Source organism: Nothobranchius furzeri, chromosome 2 (assembly GCF_043380555.1).
Source record: "Nothobranchius furzeri strain GRZ-AD chromosome 2, NfurGRZ-RIMD1, whole genome shotgun sequence".
Lineage (NCBI taxonomy): Eukaryota > Metazoa > Chordata > Actinopteri > Cyprinodontiformes > Nothobranchiidae > Nothobranchius > Nothobranchius furzeri.
Genome location: NC_091742.1, coordinates 72,309,786 through 72,326,890, shown reverse-complemented (window position 1 = coordinate 72,326,890; position 17,105 = coordinate 72,309,786). Strand labels below are relative to the sequence as shown.

Sequence of the window (17,105 nt, the reverse complement as noted above, 5' to 3'; positions counted from 1 at the left end):
CTTGTATGCATCCACCTAGATTGGTGCTACAGTACAAACGGCGAGCATGATCATGGTTTGTTAAGTCACCAAGGAACTTCAGAAATTTAGTATCTGGTTTCTCTGGGGGGTAGATTTCAGGAGACTCCTGTGGTCTACCAGTAGTGTTTCCCCAACTGATCAGGTAAGTCCTGGCCACGCTGGGGGGTTGAGCCACGCCTAGTCATGCGGACGTTGGCTCTGAGTCTGGCTTCTTAGAAGCAGACTTTGGTGCAGGGGTCTCATCTGCAGATCTCAGCTGTTCCTTCTGTTTAGCTAGGAACTGCTGAAACATCTCCTGGAGGTCGGCTTTGGTCAAGTACTCACCTGCGGACTTGTGTTCGGGACCTACCTGTGGGCGGCGCTCCTTAAACCTTCCACTGTTCCGACCTGCCTGCCGTTGGTTTTGGTTGGGCCACTTCCTGTCTGATTGTCCAGACCTAGGCGGCCAATCAGCACCCCCCTTCCCCTGTTGAGGAGATTGGGACTGCTCTTGCGGTTTAACAGGTCTAGGTTTAGCAGATTTTGGCTTAGTGGGTGGAGCTTCTGTGCCTTCAAGCTCCAAACGCGGCTCGGCGTTGGGAGCTAGGTGCATGACGCGGTGATGTGCGTCAGGCTTTTGGGGCTTTCCGCCGGCTTCCCAAGCCTGTTGAGCGTATCTCCTAATCTCCTGAGTTGTCAGTTTTTTCATCCGACAATACATTGAGACTTCGGAGCGAACACACTCGTGCAGGTTGTGAATGAACAGGGATCTGAAGGCAGGGTCTTCCTCGAGCCCAGGGCCGTTTCGACCTTGGAAATAAGCACTTTTGAGTCGGCGATAATACTCTCTGGGGGGTTCGTTTCTCCCGTGTTTGATGGAGAAGGCCCCCATTGTAGCTGACGCGGAGTCTGCATACGTGGCGTATTCATCTCTCAACGCTCGGCAGAGCGAGGAGTACCGATCTCGAATGTCAGATGGTAGAGTTTCCATGAAACCATGCACCGTTCTAGATGTAGTTTTCCAAATTAGCTTGAGCTTTTCCCTTGAAGAGGGTGCTGGAAGATCAAGCAGACAACGTTCTATCTCCCTGAGATAATCGTCAACATTGGATTCATTGGTGTTAGGATCAAAGCGTTCTATGTCTTTAGCTAGCGATTCAATTTGACGTACACGGAGCCCTGACTCACGGTACGGCGCGTCATCCTCTGACTCTGACCCACGGTCTGTCTCAGAGGGCGCTGGATATCGCTGGTGTGCTCTGGGCTCCCAATGTTGACTCCTGGGGCCCAAATCGGGGTTCGGCATGCTGTGGCGGGCTGCTGGCACGTCACGTGGGTGTCTTGGGAGGTCCTCCTCCCGGGGCACGTCTGCGTAGTGCAGCCTGCGTCTTTCAACTGGGGCTTCTGCGTAATACGCACTGTCCGGGTACGGACTGGCGTATGATGCTTTGTCCTGCAGCTGGTTATCGGCATGCCGAATACCGGAGTAGCTAGGATGGGTGGATGGTTGAGGTGCAGCTTGGGGTGCATAACCCCAATCGGCACCTTGCACCCTTCGTGGACTGGGGGAGCGGTCTAAATAGAGGTGCCGCTCAGCTGGTCGACTTCTCACTGATTGAGAAGGCCGTGAAGATGAGGGTGGTGGTCCAACCTGGGGTTCGAGGGCGAATTGCCCTCGGCCCCTAGGTGGTCCTGAATGCCCTATAGTGTGTGTAGGGAACGGGGCCGAAGGTTGGGACAGATAAACTTCATCTCTCCCCTGCGGCGTGCGTCCGTCCAGAGAGTCATGGTGTTTCCCCCCTTCCCACTGTCTGTTGTCATCAGCAGAGGGGGGCGGGGTCTCCTCCCCATCTTCCCCAGAATCGGTGCGGGTGTCGTCTTCCTCGATCAGCCTTCCATTTCGCTGTTTTTCAGCTAGCATACTCTGGAGGTTCATGATCTCTCGATCATGTTGGAGTTCTCTCTGATAGAGGATCAAGGCTAACTTAGCTAAGTGAACCTGGATTGGTTTTGTACCATCCGGGTTTTCTATTTGATCGATTACAGCGTCTAGCTCGTCGCTACGCTGTTCTTCAGTGAAATCCCTAGAAGGGTAGTCGGGTTCTCGAGCAACCGCGACCAGTTTGGACAATATTTGTCCAGAAAGTAGGCCAGGTTCATAGTCGTGGGCCGCAGCGCCATCTGGTTGCTGGGAGTTGGTCAGTTCACTACTCTGTCCCTCCATTTTAACAACCGAACCAAAATAGCCTAGTAGAGCTTCTGCAGATAGCTCAAACTGCACCTTTTTGCAGCAAACTGCTAGCTTTGTAGCAGAAAAACACTAAATTAACCTTTGTGCGCACAGGTTTTAGCGTTTTAAGATTGCACGGAATGCCGTGACTGACGCTTAAAATACTATTCCTTTCAGTATTTTAGCAAAAGCTGGTGCGTTGCCGTAGCAACGTCTTACAACACTTGCAGTGTTAAATATGCTAGTTATTCCTTCAGAATATTAGCAAACAGGGTGTTATCAGTCTTTGAGTGAAGGTTTCAGTTAGTTATAATAGCCACAGTGAGTTAAAGTCGCTAAATTAGCAGTTAATTTTAGCCTAAAAGGGTTAGTCAGAATTACTTACACGCTGCACCTTTAATGAGGAACTGAATTTTAACCTAAAGGGTTAGCCAGAATTAATTACACGTTGCACCTTTAAGGAAAAACTGAATTTTAACCTAAAAGGTTAGCCAGAATTAATTACACGTTGCACCTTTAAGGAAAAGCTGAATTTTAACCTAAAAGGTTAGCCAGAATTAATTACACGTTGCACCTTTAAGGAAAAACTGAATTTTTAACCTAAAAGGTCAACCAGAATTAATTTACACGTTGCACCTTTAAAGAAGCACTGAGTTACTGGTGAGAGTTCGATGCAGCTTCCTGCTCAGCGAAATCAGCACCACTCTGTTGCTGGTTCAAGGCTGAACAACGGATTATTTTTAATTCAAGCTCTTTGGATTTATTTGTTTGTTTGTGCCGGATAGAAATCTCTGTGTATCCAAGCCTCACGCGGGCTGCACCAATAAAATGTTGGTGTTATTAGGAGCGAACAATTAGTAAGCTTCAACTTACTTTTGGATTCTTCAATAAATTCTGTAAATATGGGAATATTTACTGATTTATTAATTAATTAAGATATTCTTAGATATACGGGGCACCATTCCCCTTTTTCCGGGGAAAAATTGAATCCAAAACTCTTATCAGTCTTTCTTGAAGTTCGTAGAATCCTTGGAGCAGAGACTTCTCTTCGACACAACAAAGCTACTGGACACAAAAATCTGAATTTTATAACATTTAATTAACAATTTGTCAAATGAATAAACAGTGGAATAGATGAATAATAACCGTGTGATATGATTGAAGATGGATGTGTTTGCATGTGATGGAGGATGTATGAATGGGGTCCTTTGTTCTCACAAAGGAGTAGTGTGTATGTGTGTGTGTGTGTGTGTGCGTGTGTATGGATTCAAAATGGAGTCTTGAATACAAGATGGCTGACCCCTTTGTCTGGCTAAAGTGTGGGTGGCAACTTGCACTTTAACTTCCAAAGCACTTAGAATCAGTAGTAACTTAACCTTAAATCACTCAAAACATTTCAAAAGATCATGAAACAACACAAAAGATTAATCACAAATTAATATCTTTTAGTTTCAGCCTGGCCATGACAGAAACCATTTTAAGATACCAAACAATGATCAATAAGCAGTTTATTCTTTCAAAATGACCCGACGGACGTGTTTGGGACGAAAGAGGAAAACACGAAGCTACTTTTTAAGCAATAGACGCGGTTTTATTGCTTATTCTGGACTATAGAGGAAACGGGAGAAGAAAAGGAGAGAGAAAAAAAATGAGTTTTCTGATCACCAAAGCAGCAAGGCGTCCCCGCTGTTATGATTTGACGGTTCTCCGTTTTCTCCGCAGTTTTCAGCGTCATCCGTCGGTTTAATGCTTTCTCCGTTGTTTGGCTCCACGAGTGTTTCTCCACGGAGCGTCTCTGAGAGCTGAATGGAGCTCCGCTCGTTCCCAGTCAGGTCCCGATGAAGTTGAGTGTAGTTTCCAGCGGTTGCGTGGCTCAACTTGGCACTTAGAGCTTCCGCGTGCTCAAGTTGTCGGAGCGTTAACAAGCGTGTCCTTACCGCCAGGTATCCTGGGCAAAAGAACGAGGTTTCTTTGTCTCATTCATGATTTATAGTCTTTGAAGTCGCGGGAAAGCTCCAAGCTCCCGCCTCCCGCAGATCGTGTTTCTGGTATTAGGCGGTGACGTCATCACAATGCTTCCGTGTGCAAAGCATCATGGGAAATGAAGTTTCTTGGCGCTGATGTGATTATTTGCTTTTCAGAGCAATTTAAGCACAGTCATTTTGGAGAAAATCACTGCATAGTAATTTCCTCATGAGGTCAGACCCTCAACATATATATATATATATATATATATATATATATATATTATATATATATATTAGTATATATATATATATATATATATATTAGTATATATATATATATATATATATATATATATATATATATATATATATATATATATATATATATATATATTAGTATATTACAGCAGCTCAAGATTTATTGGGATGTCTATTATGATTTAAATAAACTTATGAAAATCATTTTTCTGGAGAAGTAAAAAAAGAAGGATGTGGAGGACACCCTCCTCTTCATGACAATAAAAGCAAAATTATTTAATTTTGATGGAAAAAATAAAATCAACAGAACTGTTTACATTTGCAAAGACAGCATCCAGTTCTTATTTATGGCAACTTGGGGGCAGTGTTTGACTCCAGGGTGTCACCTAAAAGGGTATCCAGAAGTGCAAAAGATCTTATCTGATCCTATATTCTTTTATTTCATTTGAAAATAGAAAAAGTTAACCCTTTATTGAAAATAATATAAAAAATCCCCAAAACAAAGATGAATGCTATTATTCGTGCAATTTAAGTGGACTTAGCGAAGTTGTCTCCAAGCTTTACTTCCTGGTTGCTCTGTGTCCTGACTCCTCTGGGTTCTGCAGAGGTTGAGCCATGACTGATGGTGTTTCTGTGTGCCTTTTCTATCGTGATAAGCCTCTACTGCTCTGATAATAAAGCAGATGTGCTCCAGATGGTTCTGTATGATAAGGTTGGGTGGTACTTCTCTTTATTCAGAACTGCCTTTTAGATGGGATGCCTGAATCATCACAGAGCCTTCTGTGTGTTTTATAGATGGATGCAGATATTCGCTACTGCACGTACTGGAGAGGTTCGCCGACACGTTTTAGTTTTTTGAGGGTTGGTTCTTTTTTCCCCTGATTTGAATCAAACCTGATCATTAAGTTGAACACTTTTAACCCTCCCACTGTCTTTATGGGTGACCCCGCGAGGAAAGTTGACCATTGAGCAGGATTGATGGTTTATCCCTTGAGGTCCACGTGGCAGGGGTGAGGTGGTGCTCTCTCTTCACCCCTGCCACATGGACCCAAGGGATAAACCATCAACCCTGCTCAATGGTCAACTTTCCTCACGGGTCTCACAGTGGGAGGGTTAAGCACAAACAAATGCCCAATTTGCTGTCTGAAAATAAAAGCTGCGTCATACCTTGGCAGAGGTTTCGAAGCAGCCAACAAACCCGTGCTCCTGGTAGAAGCTGTCCAATTTGGGAAGTTTGGGACACAAACCATGACTACGCTGGTCACATTTGTTGGTCAACAGAACCGCTGGAACTGGCCTTCCATTGCTCAGGGTGACCTGGTGGAACAGCAGACATGCTTGGAGCTGCCACAGGTTGAGTCTAGTCTGCCCCCAAGTGGACACAACAGTCTACTGCAGCAAATTCACTTACCTTTGAATCCAGATCTCCTTTCCACTTGAGGACAGCCTGGAACGTGGACAGCCTCGTCATGTCGAAAACCACCAGAGCTCCCACAGCTTCTCTGTAATACACCCGGGTCATGTTGCCATAACGTTCCTGTCCTGTTGGACAAAAACAAGAAGTGTTTGTGTTTCTGTCGTCCATCCGTCTGACTGTCAGAAAACTGCAGTATTAGTCAGAAATGTGATCAATGCCAACAGAAATTTGGTGCTTTATGAAAAAACAATTTAAACATTTTATAGCTCAAACACAACCCTGAAAAACCACTTGTTTGTTATGCTGAATGGTCTTTAAACACACCTAACACAAGAATTCCATCTGATCACACTTAGCTCGTGGTATACACAAGTGAGAAATGCAGCTGTAACTAAAGTTCAGAGGTTATTGTTTAAAATGTCAAAACTTCTGTCTTTTGTGTTAAGGGCGCTGCAAAGGGGACAATATGATTAAATTAAATCCAATTCAAGTGTATTTATATAGCGCCAAATCATGACAAGAGCCGTCTCAAGGCATTTCACATAATAAACATTCCAATTCATGTAAGTTCATTAAGCCAATCAGAAATAATGTTTCCTATAAAAGGAACCCAGCAAATTGCATCAAGTCACTGACTAGTGTCAGTGACTTTACAGCAATCCTCATACTAAGCAAGCATAAAGCGACAGTGGAGAGGAAAACTCCCTTTTAACAGGAAGAAACCTCCAGAGAATCCTGGCTCAGTATAAGCAGCCATCCTCCACGACTCACTGGGGATCAAGAAGACAGAGCAGGCGCACACACACACACACACACACACACACACACACACACACACACACACACACACACACACACACACAAAGTAATGTGTCTATAGTTATATTGTGATGTCTTAGCCAATGTAGGGAAGCTAAGACAGGAGAGATATGATCTCTCTTTTTAATTCTCATCAGAACTCTAGCTGCAGCATTTTGGACAAGCTGAAGACTTTTAACGACATTCTGTGGACTTCCTGAGAGTAATGAATTACAGTAATCCAGTCTTGATGTAATAAATGCATGAACTAGTTTTTCAGCATCACTCCTGGAAAGGATGCTTCTAATCTTAGCAATATTCCGACGGTGGAAAAAGGAAATCCTACAAACCTGTTTAACCTGGGATTTGAATGACATGTCCTGATCAAAGATAACACCAAGGTTCCTTACTTTGTTCTCGGAGATTAATGTAATGCCATTCAGGTCAGGTGATTGGCTACGCAATTTCCTTTTCGGGATTTCTGGTCCAAAGATGAGAACTTCCGTCTTGTCTTGATTTAAAAGCAAAAAGTTTAGAGTCATCCAATTTTTTATGTCCTCAAGACAAGCCTGTAATCTACCCAACCGATTAGGTTCATCAGGGTTAATGGATAAATATAACTGAGTATCTTCAGCATAACAGTGGAAGTTTATCCCATGCTGTCAAAAGCTTGGTTTATGCTTGACACATTCACTTTCCGCTTGGTGATGCGGCTGGCGGCTGGAACGCGCTTCACAACTCGCAGCGTTTATGGTTCATGCGGCTTGTCTCTGCGGTGAGCCAATATTCTCCCAAACTGAACGGGGCAGCATGGAGCTCTACGGCATGCATCCAACACTACACCATAGTAGAAGTAGAAATTACTGTTTACAACATGGCATTCCAGCATTTTTAACAGCATCCTTGTCTTTTCCGACAGTGCGAGCTATTTCTCTCCAAGAATTATTAACAACATGTTGATCACGGCGATCTTTGAGAGCTGAATCATACAAATGTCTGTATTTATGACCCTCTGCCATACTAGTTCTTGCCGGTCCGCCATGTTTTTCCACGTCCGACCGTCCGCGTGGTTAGAAAATTTCCTAGGTGCGCGTTGCGGAAATTTTGGGCCGTGCAGAGGCGCGTGGAGGGGCGTGGTTGTTAAAATGACGCAAAATGACGCAACTTTTCCACGCGGAGCCGTGCGGACCTCGCGGACGCGTCAAGCATAAACCAACCATAATGATTTTACCAAGTGGGAGCATATATATAGTAAAAAGAATTGGTCCAAGCACTGAACCCTGTGGTGCTCCACAAGTAACCCTGGAGTATGAAGACGATTTGTCATGTACATTTACAAAATGAAATCTGTCAGACAGGTAGGATTTGAATCAGCCTAACACTGTTCCTTTGATCCCTACAACATGTTCAAGTCTTTCTAAAAGAACATTGTGATCAACTGTGTCAAAGGCATCACTGAGATCTAACAAGACTAGAACAGACACAAGATTCTTATCTGAGGCCATGAGAATCTCATTTGTAACTCTCACTAACGCAGTTTCAGTGCTGTGATACTTTCTAAAACCAGACTGAAATTCCTCAAACAGAGCATTAGTGTTTAAATGCTCACATACTTGGATGGCCACTATTTTCTCCAGGACTTTGTATAAAAATGGAAGGTTAGATATTGGTCTATAATTCACTGGGTCATCTGGATCCAGAGAAGGCTTCTTAAGTGAAGGTTTGATTACAGAAACCTTAAAATCCTGTGGTACATATCCATTTACTAAGGATAGATTGATTATATCTAGAGTGGGGGCAGTAACCAAAGGAAATGCTTCTTTAAATAATTTGGTTGGGATTGGATCCAAAATGCAAGTTGATGGTTTAGATGAAGCTAATATTTTTGATAAATCTGAAAGCTCAACTGGATCAAAACGGTTCAAGCACAGATGAGGTTCTACAGTCACCTCTGATGCTGCCTCTCTTACTGAGGAGGAATAAATCGCATTAGGGAGGATGCTAAAGATTTTGTATCTAATAGAATTCATTTTACTTGTAAAAAACTCCCATGAAGTCATTGCTGCTGAGGGCTAAGGGAATAGATGGCTCAGAGCTATGATTCTGTGTAAGTTTAGCAACTGTACTGAAAAGAAATTTAGGATTATGCTTATTCTCCTCAATTAATGCTGAGAAATTAGCAGTTCTAGTTTGTCGAAGCTTATTTTTATAAAGCACAAGACTATTTTTCCAGGATAGGTAGGCCTCCTCATGGTGCGTAGAGCGCCATGTTCTCTCCAATTTCCTAGAGTTTTGTATTAAGGCTCGTGAATGAGAATTAAACCAGGGAGCCAACTTCCTGTCCCTGATTACCTTCTTTTTTAAAGGGGCAACATCATCTAATGCCACACGTAAAGAGGAATTAACATGATAAACTAATCCATCAATTTGTGAGGGGCTAGAACTGAAAATATTGCCCTCTGCTACATGCCTCTGAGATGCTGAGGACAGTAAAGATGGAACAGTTGATTTAAAAGATGCAACTGCGTTGTCAGATAGAGACCGACTATAGTGAAATTTACTTTCATGTCTCGAGAACTCAGTTATAAAAAACTCAAAGGTTATCAGAAATTGGTCCGAGAGGACTGGATTATGTGGAAAGATTGTTATTTCCTCACACTCTATGCCATAAGTCAGCACAAGGTCTAATGTATGATGGCAGGAGTGGGTGGAGCTATGTGTTCTTTGAGTAAAACCAATTGAGTCTAAGATATTACTAAAGGCTACATTGAGGCTATCATTCTCAATGTCCACATGAATATTAAAATCCCCCACTACAATGACCTTATCAGTATTTAGCACCAAATCAGATAAAAAAATCAGAGATCTGATCCAAAAACTCAGAGTAAGGGCCTGGTGAACGATATAAAACTACAAACAAGAGTGGTTTTACAGTTTTGCAATCTAGATTAGGAAAACTAAGAATAAGATGTTCGAACGAACTATTAATTGGTAAGGGACTGATTAATAAGTCCGAATGAAAAATGGTTGCTACTCCTCCTCCTCGCCTTGTACTTCGAGCAATATGATGATTTAAATAATTTGAAGGAGTCGACTCGTTTAAGCTAACACAGTCCTCTTGCTGCAGCCAGGATTCTGTGAGAGAGAGCAAAGAGATCTGATTATCACAAATCAAGTCATTAACTAACAAAGTCTTAGAAAAAATAGATCTAATGTTCAATAACTCACATTTAATTTTTCTAGTTTTCTGCTCAGTTGAATTTGTTCTAATATTTATGAGATTTCCATGATTTGCTTTATTAAGCCTGATATTTAATCTGTGTGATTTTGGCCGTGGGCAGAACACTGTCTCTATGGGGTAGTGGGTGGGTAACAGTACAGAAGCTGCAGAGGGGTGTGTTAAACTACGACTCTGCTTCCTGTTCTGGACCCTGGGTTGTCATGGAGGACTAATAAAACTGGCCATGTTCCTAGAAAGAAGAGCTGCTCCATCCAAAGAGGGATGGATGCCGTCTCTCCGCATCAGACCATGTTTTCCCCAAAAAGTTTTCCAATTATCAATGTAGCCCACGTTGTTTTCAGGACACCACCTAGACAGCCAGCGGTTTAAGGACAGCATGCGGCTAAACATGTCGTCACTGGTCCGATCAGGCAGGGGGCCAGAGAAAATTTCGAAGTCTCACATTGTTTTGGCAAACTTGCACACCGAAGCAACATTAATTTTAGTGACCTCCGATTGGCATAACCGGGTGTCGTTACCGCCAGCGTGAATAACAATCTTACTGTATTTACGCTTATCCTTAGCCAGCAGTTTCAGATAAGATTTAATGCCGCCCACTCTGGCCCCAGGTAAACATTTAACTATGGTTGCTGGAGTCTCTAATGTCACGTTTCTGACTATGGAGCTGCCAATGATCAGAGTCGGCTTGTCAGTGGGTGCGTCACTGAGCGGGGAAAATCTATTAGAAATGTGGACGGGTTGGTGGTGGCCCACGGGTTGGGTTCTATGCTTCCTGCGTACCGTCACCCAGCCGGCCTGAGGTCCCGGCTGCTCGGGTTCTGCCGGAGGATCGCTACAGGGTTGTTCTGAGCTAGTTAGCCCCGCGCTAGCTAAGTAGCTACGGCTGTTTACGGGTTTTTCAACAGCGCAGAGCCGGGACTCCAATTCCGACACCCTCGCCTCCAAAGCTACAAAAATGCTACATTTATTACACGTACCATTATTGCTAAAGGAGGCAGAGGAGTAACTAAACATCTGACACAGAGAGCAAGAGATAGGAGACGGAGAAGCAGAGACAGAAGTAGCCATAGCTGTGCTGAGGCTAAGCTAACTGGACGAGCAAACTGTTCAACACCAAATAAACTGCGTGCGAACTCAAATGGTTCCCTAAAAGCTAGGTGGAACAACAGAAAATGTGTGTTTTAGCGTGCTTATGTGCTACAATAACTCAGAGATATCCTAGTACAGAGAAATTAAATCAGTTTTAGCGAGCCCCAAACACCAAACAGCTACACGTAGTGCAACACCGAAAACAGGAAAAAGGAAACGCCTTACCGCCAGGTGCAGCCAATCAGCCCATGAGACAATTTAACTATTATAAAGGGTAATGCAACCACAAAAATAGCCCACAAACTCACTCACTCATTTTCTATACCACTTAATCCTCATACGGGTCATGGAGAGCTGGTGCCTAACTCTGGCAAACAATCCACAAATTAAAGCAAAATAAGAAAAGTTGAATAATGACATGAGCTAGACTATGTAACAAACTGGCTAAAATAAAAATAGAATAGCATGAAGCACAAACAACTTCATCATTTAAAAAATGTCCACAAACAAGAAAAGGACATTTATACAACATTAATAGAAAATGTAGTATAAATAGAGTTTCTGTGCAAATTTAGACCTCAAAACAACTGAAGAAAAAATGACTAAATTAGTCTGAAAATTACCTTTACATTTACATCTTTTTGGGATTTTGCATAAAAATATCTAAATGATAAAGCAAAACAAAACATCTGCCAGCAGTTGGAGACAAAACAAAGACAAGTTACTAACAGATTCTAAAAATACATTTTTCTGCTAAACAAACTAGCATAAAACATTTTTTCATGCCTCTTAACAACAATCTAACATAGTTTAGCTATAAATGTTTTGCTGCGATAAAAGCAAATACAACAACTTGTGGTTCTCTTGCATTTGTCTAAAAACCCCCGCCAATAACATGGCTTTGTCTGAAGCATCTACGGTATTGGTTGTCGTTTTTGCCAAACCGCCGCACTTCCTGGGTCCTCCGCTCATTATGAGCTTTTTTTATTTTATTTTTATTTTTTTGCAGCAGAACACCACTGGTGTGAGATTTTCTCTTGGCTCAACAGTATAAGAGAAGGAGAAACAGCCAACTGCTACCACTTGAACTTTAGGACAAACTACCAGAGTCCAAAAAAGAAAAACACTATTAGAAGTCACAGACAACAAAATATGTTTAGACCTAGGTAATGGCGACTGGTGTTTAGTGCTTTCTTGATTACTGTGGCAATGCTGGTTCCGGTATCTGCCGGACGTGACTCAGGGATGATGGGTTAAGTGTTCTGTGACCGTGTTTGTGTTTAAAAGCTAGATTTCCTTGCAGATTTGCTATTGCAGCTTTAATTTGAATGGTTTGTCAGCTTATAGCCATTTTTGGTTTCCTATGAACAGAAACTTCTGATGATGATATGTTACAACCAGGGTTCGAAATGAACACCCGCCAACACGCCAAATGCGGGTTAAAAATTGTTTTGGCGGGTACTGTTAAAATATTACTAGCCAGTTTGGCCGGTGATCCGGAGGCAACCAAACAATTCATGTCAGAGACGCTCTGGGTCGTTTGCCCCCTCCTTCCCTCCTCGAAGACGAATCACGACACTACTGTAAACCGTGTGCTATTTGTGACGTTTTAGAGGCCTATTGGCTGCAGCGCACAGGCACACTACTGTCTGCTGTGCAATTTGGTCCAATCACCAATGAGAGCGCGACACCAGAAACGCCTGAAAACACAAGCAAAAAATACGTGATGAAGAGCAAAGACAAAGAAAAATCAGAGCTGGACGGCAAAGTTGGATAAAATGCTGCGGTGGTTAGGACAGACGTCTGGAGGAGGTGAGAAGAGGAAGGAAGCAGAAGATGAGAGTGTTGACAGAGCGTGCAAAGCGAAGAGAAGAAACTTCAACAGTAAATGGCAGACAGGCCGTGAATGGCTTGTGTTTGACAATGAAAATGCAGTAATGTTTTGTAAAATTTGCCGAGTGTACACGAAAGAAATAAACAAAACTAACAGTTTTGTGGTGGGGACTAATAATTTTAAAATCGAGGCTGTGAAGGACCACGAAAAAGCTCGAAGTCAACAGGAAAGCCTCCAAATGAAGACTGCTAAGGCAGTTCCAGTTGAAGTGTTGCTGGGAAAAGTCTCTCTTCACTCAGAAGTTTGGAGTTGGAAAAGATGCAGCTTCTTTTTAGAAATGCTCATGCCATCGCAAAAAAGGGAAGGCCTTTCACCGACTTCGCATGGATGTGTGAGTAAGTAAATCAATCATTCCATTTACATGTTTCAGAATCAGTGCATTTAAACTGATACAGAGTGATGATAGACACGCCTTTACTGACACAGATGAAATGTTATGCTTGATTTCAAAAAGAAAAAATAAAAGAACTCAGTAACTGAACTCTGCACTAACTTTGGCTTTATTCACATGATTAATTTAGGGTGGACAGAAAGAAAGGCTTGAAGATAGGAGAGACATATACAAATGACCACCAAGCAAAAGAATTCATACACTACATAGCAGAGGATGAGAGGAGAAAAATGAAGACAAGATTATTAGATGGCAAGTTCATGTCAGTCATGTCAGATGGATCCCTGGACAGTGCAGTGATGGAAGAAGAAATTGTTTATGTCAGGAGTGCCAGTGAAGGAAAAGTTCAAGTTGACCTTGTTGGGGTTAAATCAGTCTCAAAGCCAGATGCTGCAAATATAGCTGAAGCTGTGTGCGGTATGTTGGACAGTGAAGTCAGCACTGATTGGAAGAAGAAGCTGGTTGCCATCACTACTGATGGAGCATCTGTAATGACAGGAGTAAACAATGGTGTTGTTACAAAACTGCGTGGAGACAGATGTTACGGGCCACTGCATGGCCCATAAGCTTGAACTCTCCTTTTCGGATGGAATAAGGAAGAATGTGATGGTCAGGAAAGTTGAGGACCTGTTGAGTGGACTCTACACCTTATATCATAAGAGTGGCGTAAACAGGGCCAGCCTAAAGGATCACTTCAGGGAGCTCCACCTGAAGCCTTTGATGCCAACCAGAATAGGTGGAACCCGGTGGCTCCCACATTTCTTCAATGCACTTGATCATTTTCTCAGGGGATATGTTGGCTTTGTCCACCACTTAGAGGAAAAGGTGTGTTAATTTACATTCTAGTAAAACTAGTGTAGATAGATACAATGTTCTCTAAATCTGATACTCACTATCATCAGTTTTAATGCGGTCTGTGGCTGTGATATAATTTAGTTTGTTTGTCTGTAGTCCCAAAATACCACGAACACCAATGCAGTTCTGAGGGCAAAGGCCAAGGGGTTCCTCAACATAGCCAAGGATGGTGGGGTGCTCAGGTTATGCTGCCTTCTCCATGACACCATCTATCAACTGAGCAGCCTCTCCAAGTCACTGCAGAGGTCCGTGTCAGCCCTGGCTGAAGCTCAGAGTCTCAAGCTGTCATTCAAAAGTACAAGTCAAGGTATGTAACCTACATTGTATTCTTTGATTTTAGGTTATGTTGCTTTCAAATAAATACTGTAGCTATGTGGATGGATGAAATGACACCCATCAATCTATCTGCACAAATGTAGACCTGGGCCTAAGCTGAGATCAGTGCTGGACACAGACACATGTGGCAAGGTGGAGACACGAGGGCCCGGGCGGGATTCGATCCCCAGACTCCCGGGTGAGAGTCATACGCTCTAACCAGTCAGCCAAAGGGACATCCCCTTGGCCAAGTAGCCAGGGCGCATGATCAATCGGGACATTGTGACAGGACACTCACACTGTCACACACATATGAGGGAGTCCTTCTGAAGCCTTCTGATGCTGGCCAGCACAACAAGGCAAAGAACGAGTTGATCGATTCTCTGTGTCAATGCATCACTGCGAGATTTAGTGATGTGAACAGTGGTGTCCTGCATGCTATGCGACTGACCAGTTTCCAGTGCTGGCCAGAGGCAGACACGAGTTTCGGTTAGTGATGGACACATCTTGCCAATGCATTTTATGATTTACGACAACTTCTGAACTTTGTAGTAATGTTTTCCCTTGTTCTCAGATTTTGGTGATGAGGAGATAAACAAGCTCACAAGTCACTTCTGACCTCTTCTGCTGTCTGCTGGAGTGGATGTGGACTTGATCCCTGATCAATGGACAATTGTTAAGGCTGAACTGTACACAGCAGGATTTAGCCAAGGTATTTAGAGAATGATGTTAGAGAAAAAAATTAACATTGATGTTCCTAAATGGCAAAGTTTTTAACAAGTCCTTGAAAAGCTAAATGTCTAATAGTGTAAGATTGTAATTTGTTAAAAGCGCATTACAAATCTAATTATGTCTTTAAAATAATATATAAAGTTGCATTTTAAACTATTGCTTGCTAGACTGTAATTTTGTCTGACCCTTCTGCAGGAACTTTTGAGAAAACCTGGCCTACTGTGAACAGAATGCTGCACCATCGGTGTCCTGACGTCCTTTACCTCTTTGATGCTCTCCTCACCATCCCTGCAAGTACAGCTGACTGTGAAAGAGGGTTCAGTGTCATGAAGCAGGTAAAGAGTGACTGGCGTTCACGCCCAAAGTCTCCTAACGATCTTCGTCCTGTAGCGCTAACCTCCTTGGTGATGAAGGCCATGGAGAAGATCATAAAAGAGCACATTGTAAGAGCAACTGAGCCCCTGATGGATCCACTCCAGTTTGCTTATCGTACACGCAGAGGCGCCGATGATGCAAAAATCTTCATCCTGGACTCCATCCACAAATATCTGGAGCTCCCTGACTCCTCCGCCAGGCTTCTGTTTGTTGACTTTTCATCAGCATTCAACACTCTGCAGCCTCACATCCTGGCTACTAAACTTTCCTCCCAATTTCATTTAGATGACCAGTTAACCCTGTGGATACTGGACTTTTTAACCAACAGGACTCAGAAAGTTTGGGTCAACAACTGTCTCTCCGGTCTCCGTTCCACCTCCACCGGCTCCCCCCAGGGCTGTGTGCTCTCCCCCCGCTCTACATCTACACCGACGACTGCAGATCCACACATCCCAACTGTCACCTGGTGAAATACGCTGATGATACAGTCCTCCTATCACTGTTGTCAGGCTCCTCACAACACCACAGACCTGCTCTTCAGGAGCTTGTAGAGTGGTGTGACAGCTCCAAACTTGAACTGAATGTGAGCAAAACCAAAGACATGGTCCTGAAATGATCTGCTAACACAGAGGAGATTCTCAGGAAGTGCCACCAATGGTTATATCTCCTTAGGAAGCTCAACTTCTTTGGAGTCAGCTCCTCAGTCATGATGACTTTTTACTGTGCCTTCCTGGAAAGCATCATGACCTTCTCCATCACTTGCTGGTTCTACTCTCTTAGCCTCCAGAACAGGAACAGACTGCAACACACTACATCAGTGTGTTCCAAAATCGTGGGCCTGCCTGTCAGAACTCTTGCTCAGGTTTTCTATCAACAAGCCCTGAGACAGGCAGCCCAAATCCTCCACAACCCCTCTCACATTCTTCACCCCGCATTTCAATGGCTCCCCTCTGGGCGACGCCTACGCTGCATTTCCTGCAAGACTGAGAGGAGGAGCCACCTTTGTCCCCAAAGCCATTCTGCTCTTTAACTCCAGCAGATAAGACCATCCCCTGATAAACCCTCTCCTTGGGCTCTCCATATATTTAACTTTTATACAGATGACACTTTAGTCACTTTATTCACTTACTCAGTGATTTTTACATATTTTACTGTTTTATCCATCTTCTTGCTGCTTTATTACTTCCTTATTGCCTATTTATTCAATGTCCGTATGTCCAACATTATGCTGCTCTGCTGTTATTTTTATTTTTTTTAATTGCCCCTCGGGGATAAATAAAGTTTTTGTGATTCTGATTCTGAAAGGTGAGACCCTCTCTGACCTCCTGAAAACCCAGTTGTGCTCATCTGACATTAAAGACTTTGATCCAACCAAAGCCATTGACATCTGGCATGCTGACAGTTTGCGCAGACGCAGGCCTGAATTTGTGCGCAAAAATGCAACAAAAGAAACTGATGCTTACTCAGATTCAGAAAAAGAAACACGTTCAGAGAGCTCTGAGGATGAGGATGTTTGATTCAGAGGGAAGAGATACAGTGAGAA

The 17,105-nt window shown here is 43.2% G+C and overlaps 2 protein-coding genes across 2 annotated transcripts; one reads left to right on the top strand and one right to left on the bottom strand.

Annotated features, from left to right (window-relative positions):
- Positions 1 to 202: 202 nt before the first annotated feature.
- LOC139065014 (uncharacterized) lies at positions 203 to 4,436 on the bottom strand. The gene is made up of 2 exons (XM_070547873.1): positions 2,867 to 4,436; positions 203 to 2,804 (listed from the first exon to the last, which is right to left on the bottom strand). The coding sequence occupies exon 2, from the start codon at positions 2,222 to 2,224 to the stop codon at positions 203 to 205; it is 2,022 nt and encodes a 673-aa protein (XP_070403974.1). The 5' UTR covers positions 2,225 to 2,804; positions 2,867 to 4,436.
- A 10,137-nt stretch (positions 4,437 to 14,573) lies between these two features.
- LOC139065428 (uncharacterized) lies at positions 14,574 to 17,087 on the top strand. The gene is made up of 3 exons (XM_070547910.1): positions 14,574 to 14,944; positions 15,030 to 15,167; positions 15,383 to 17,087. The coding sequence occupies exon 3, from the start codon at positions 15,418 to 15,420 to the stop codon at positions 16,030 to 16,032; it is 615 nt and encodes a 204-aa protein (XP_070404011.1). The 5' UTR covers positions 14,574 to 14,944; positions 15,030 to 15,167; positions 15,383 to 15,417; the 3' UTR covers positions 16,033 to 17,087.
- The last annotated feature ends 18 nt before the right edge of the window (positions 17,088 to 17,105 follow it).

Bases quoted from the DNA above. Each gene is read 5' to 3' on its own strand.
- LOC139065014 (XM_070547873.1), bottom strand. From the start codon at position 2,224: ATGGAGGGACAGAGTAGTGAACTGACCAACTCCCAGCAACCAGATGGC.
- LOC139065428 (XM_070547910.1), top strand. From the start codon at position 15,418: ATGCTGCACCATCGGTGTCCTGACGTCCTTTACCTCTTTGATGCTCTC.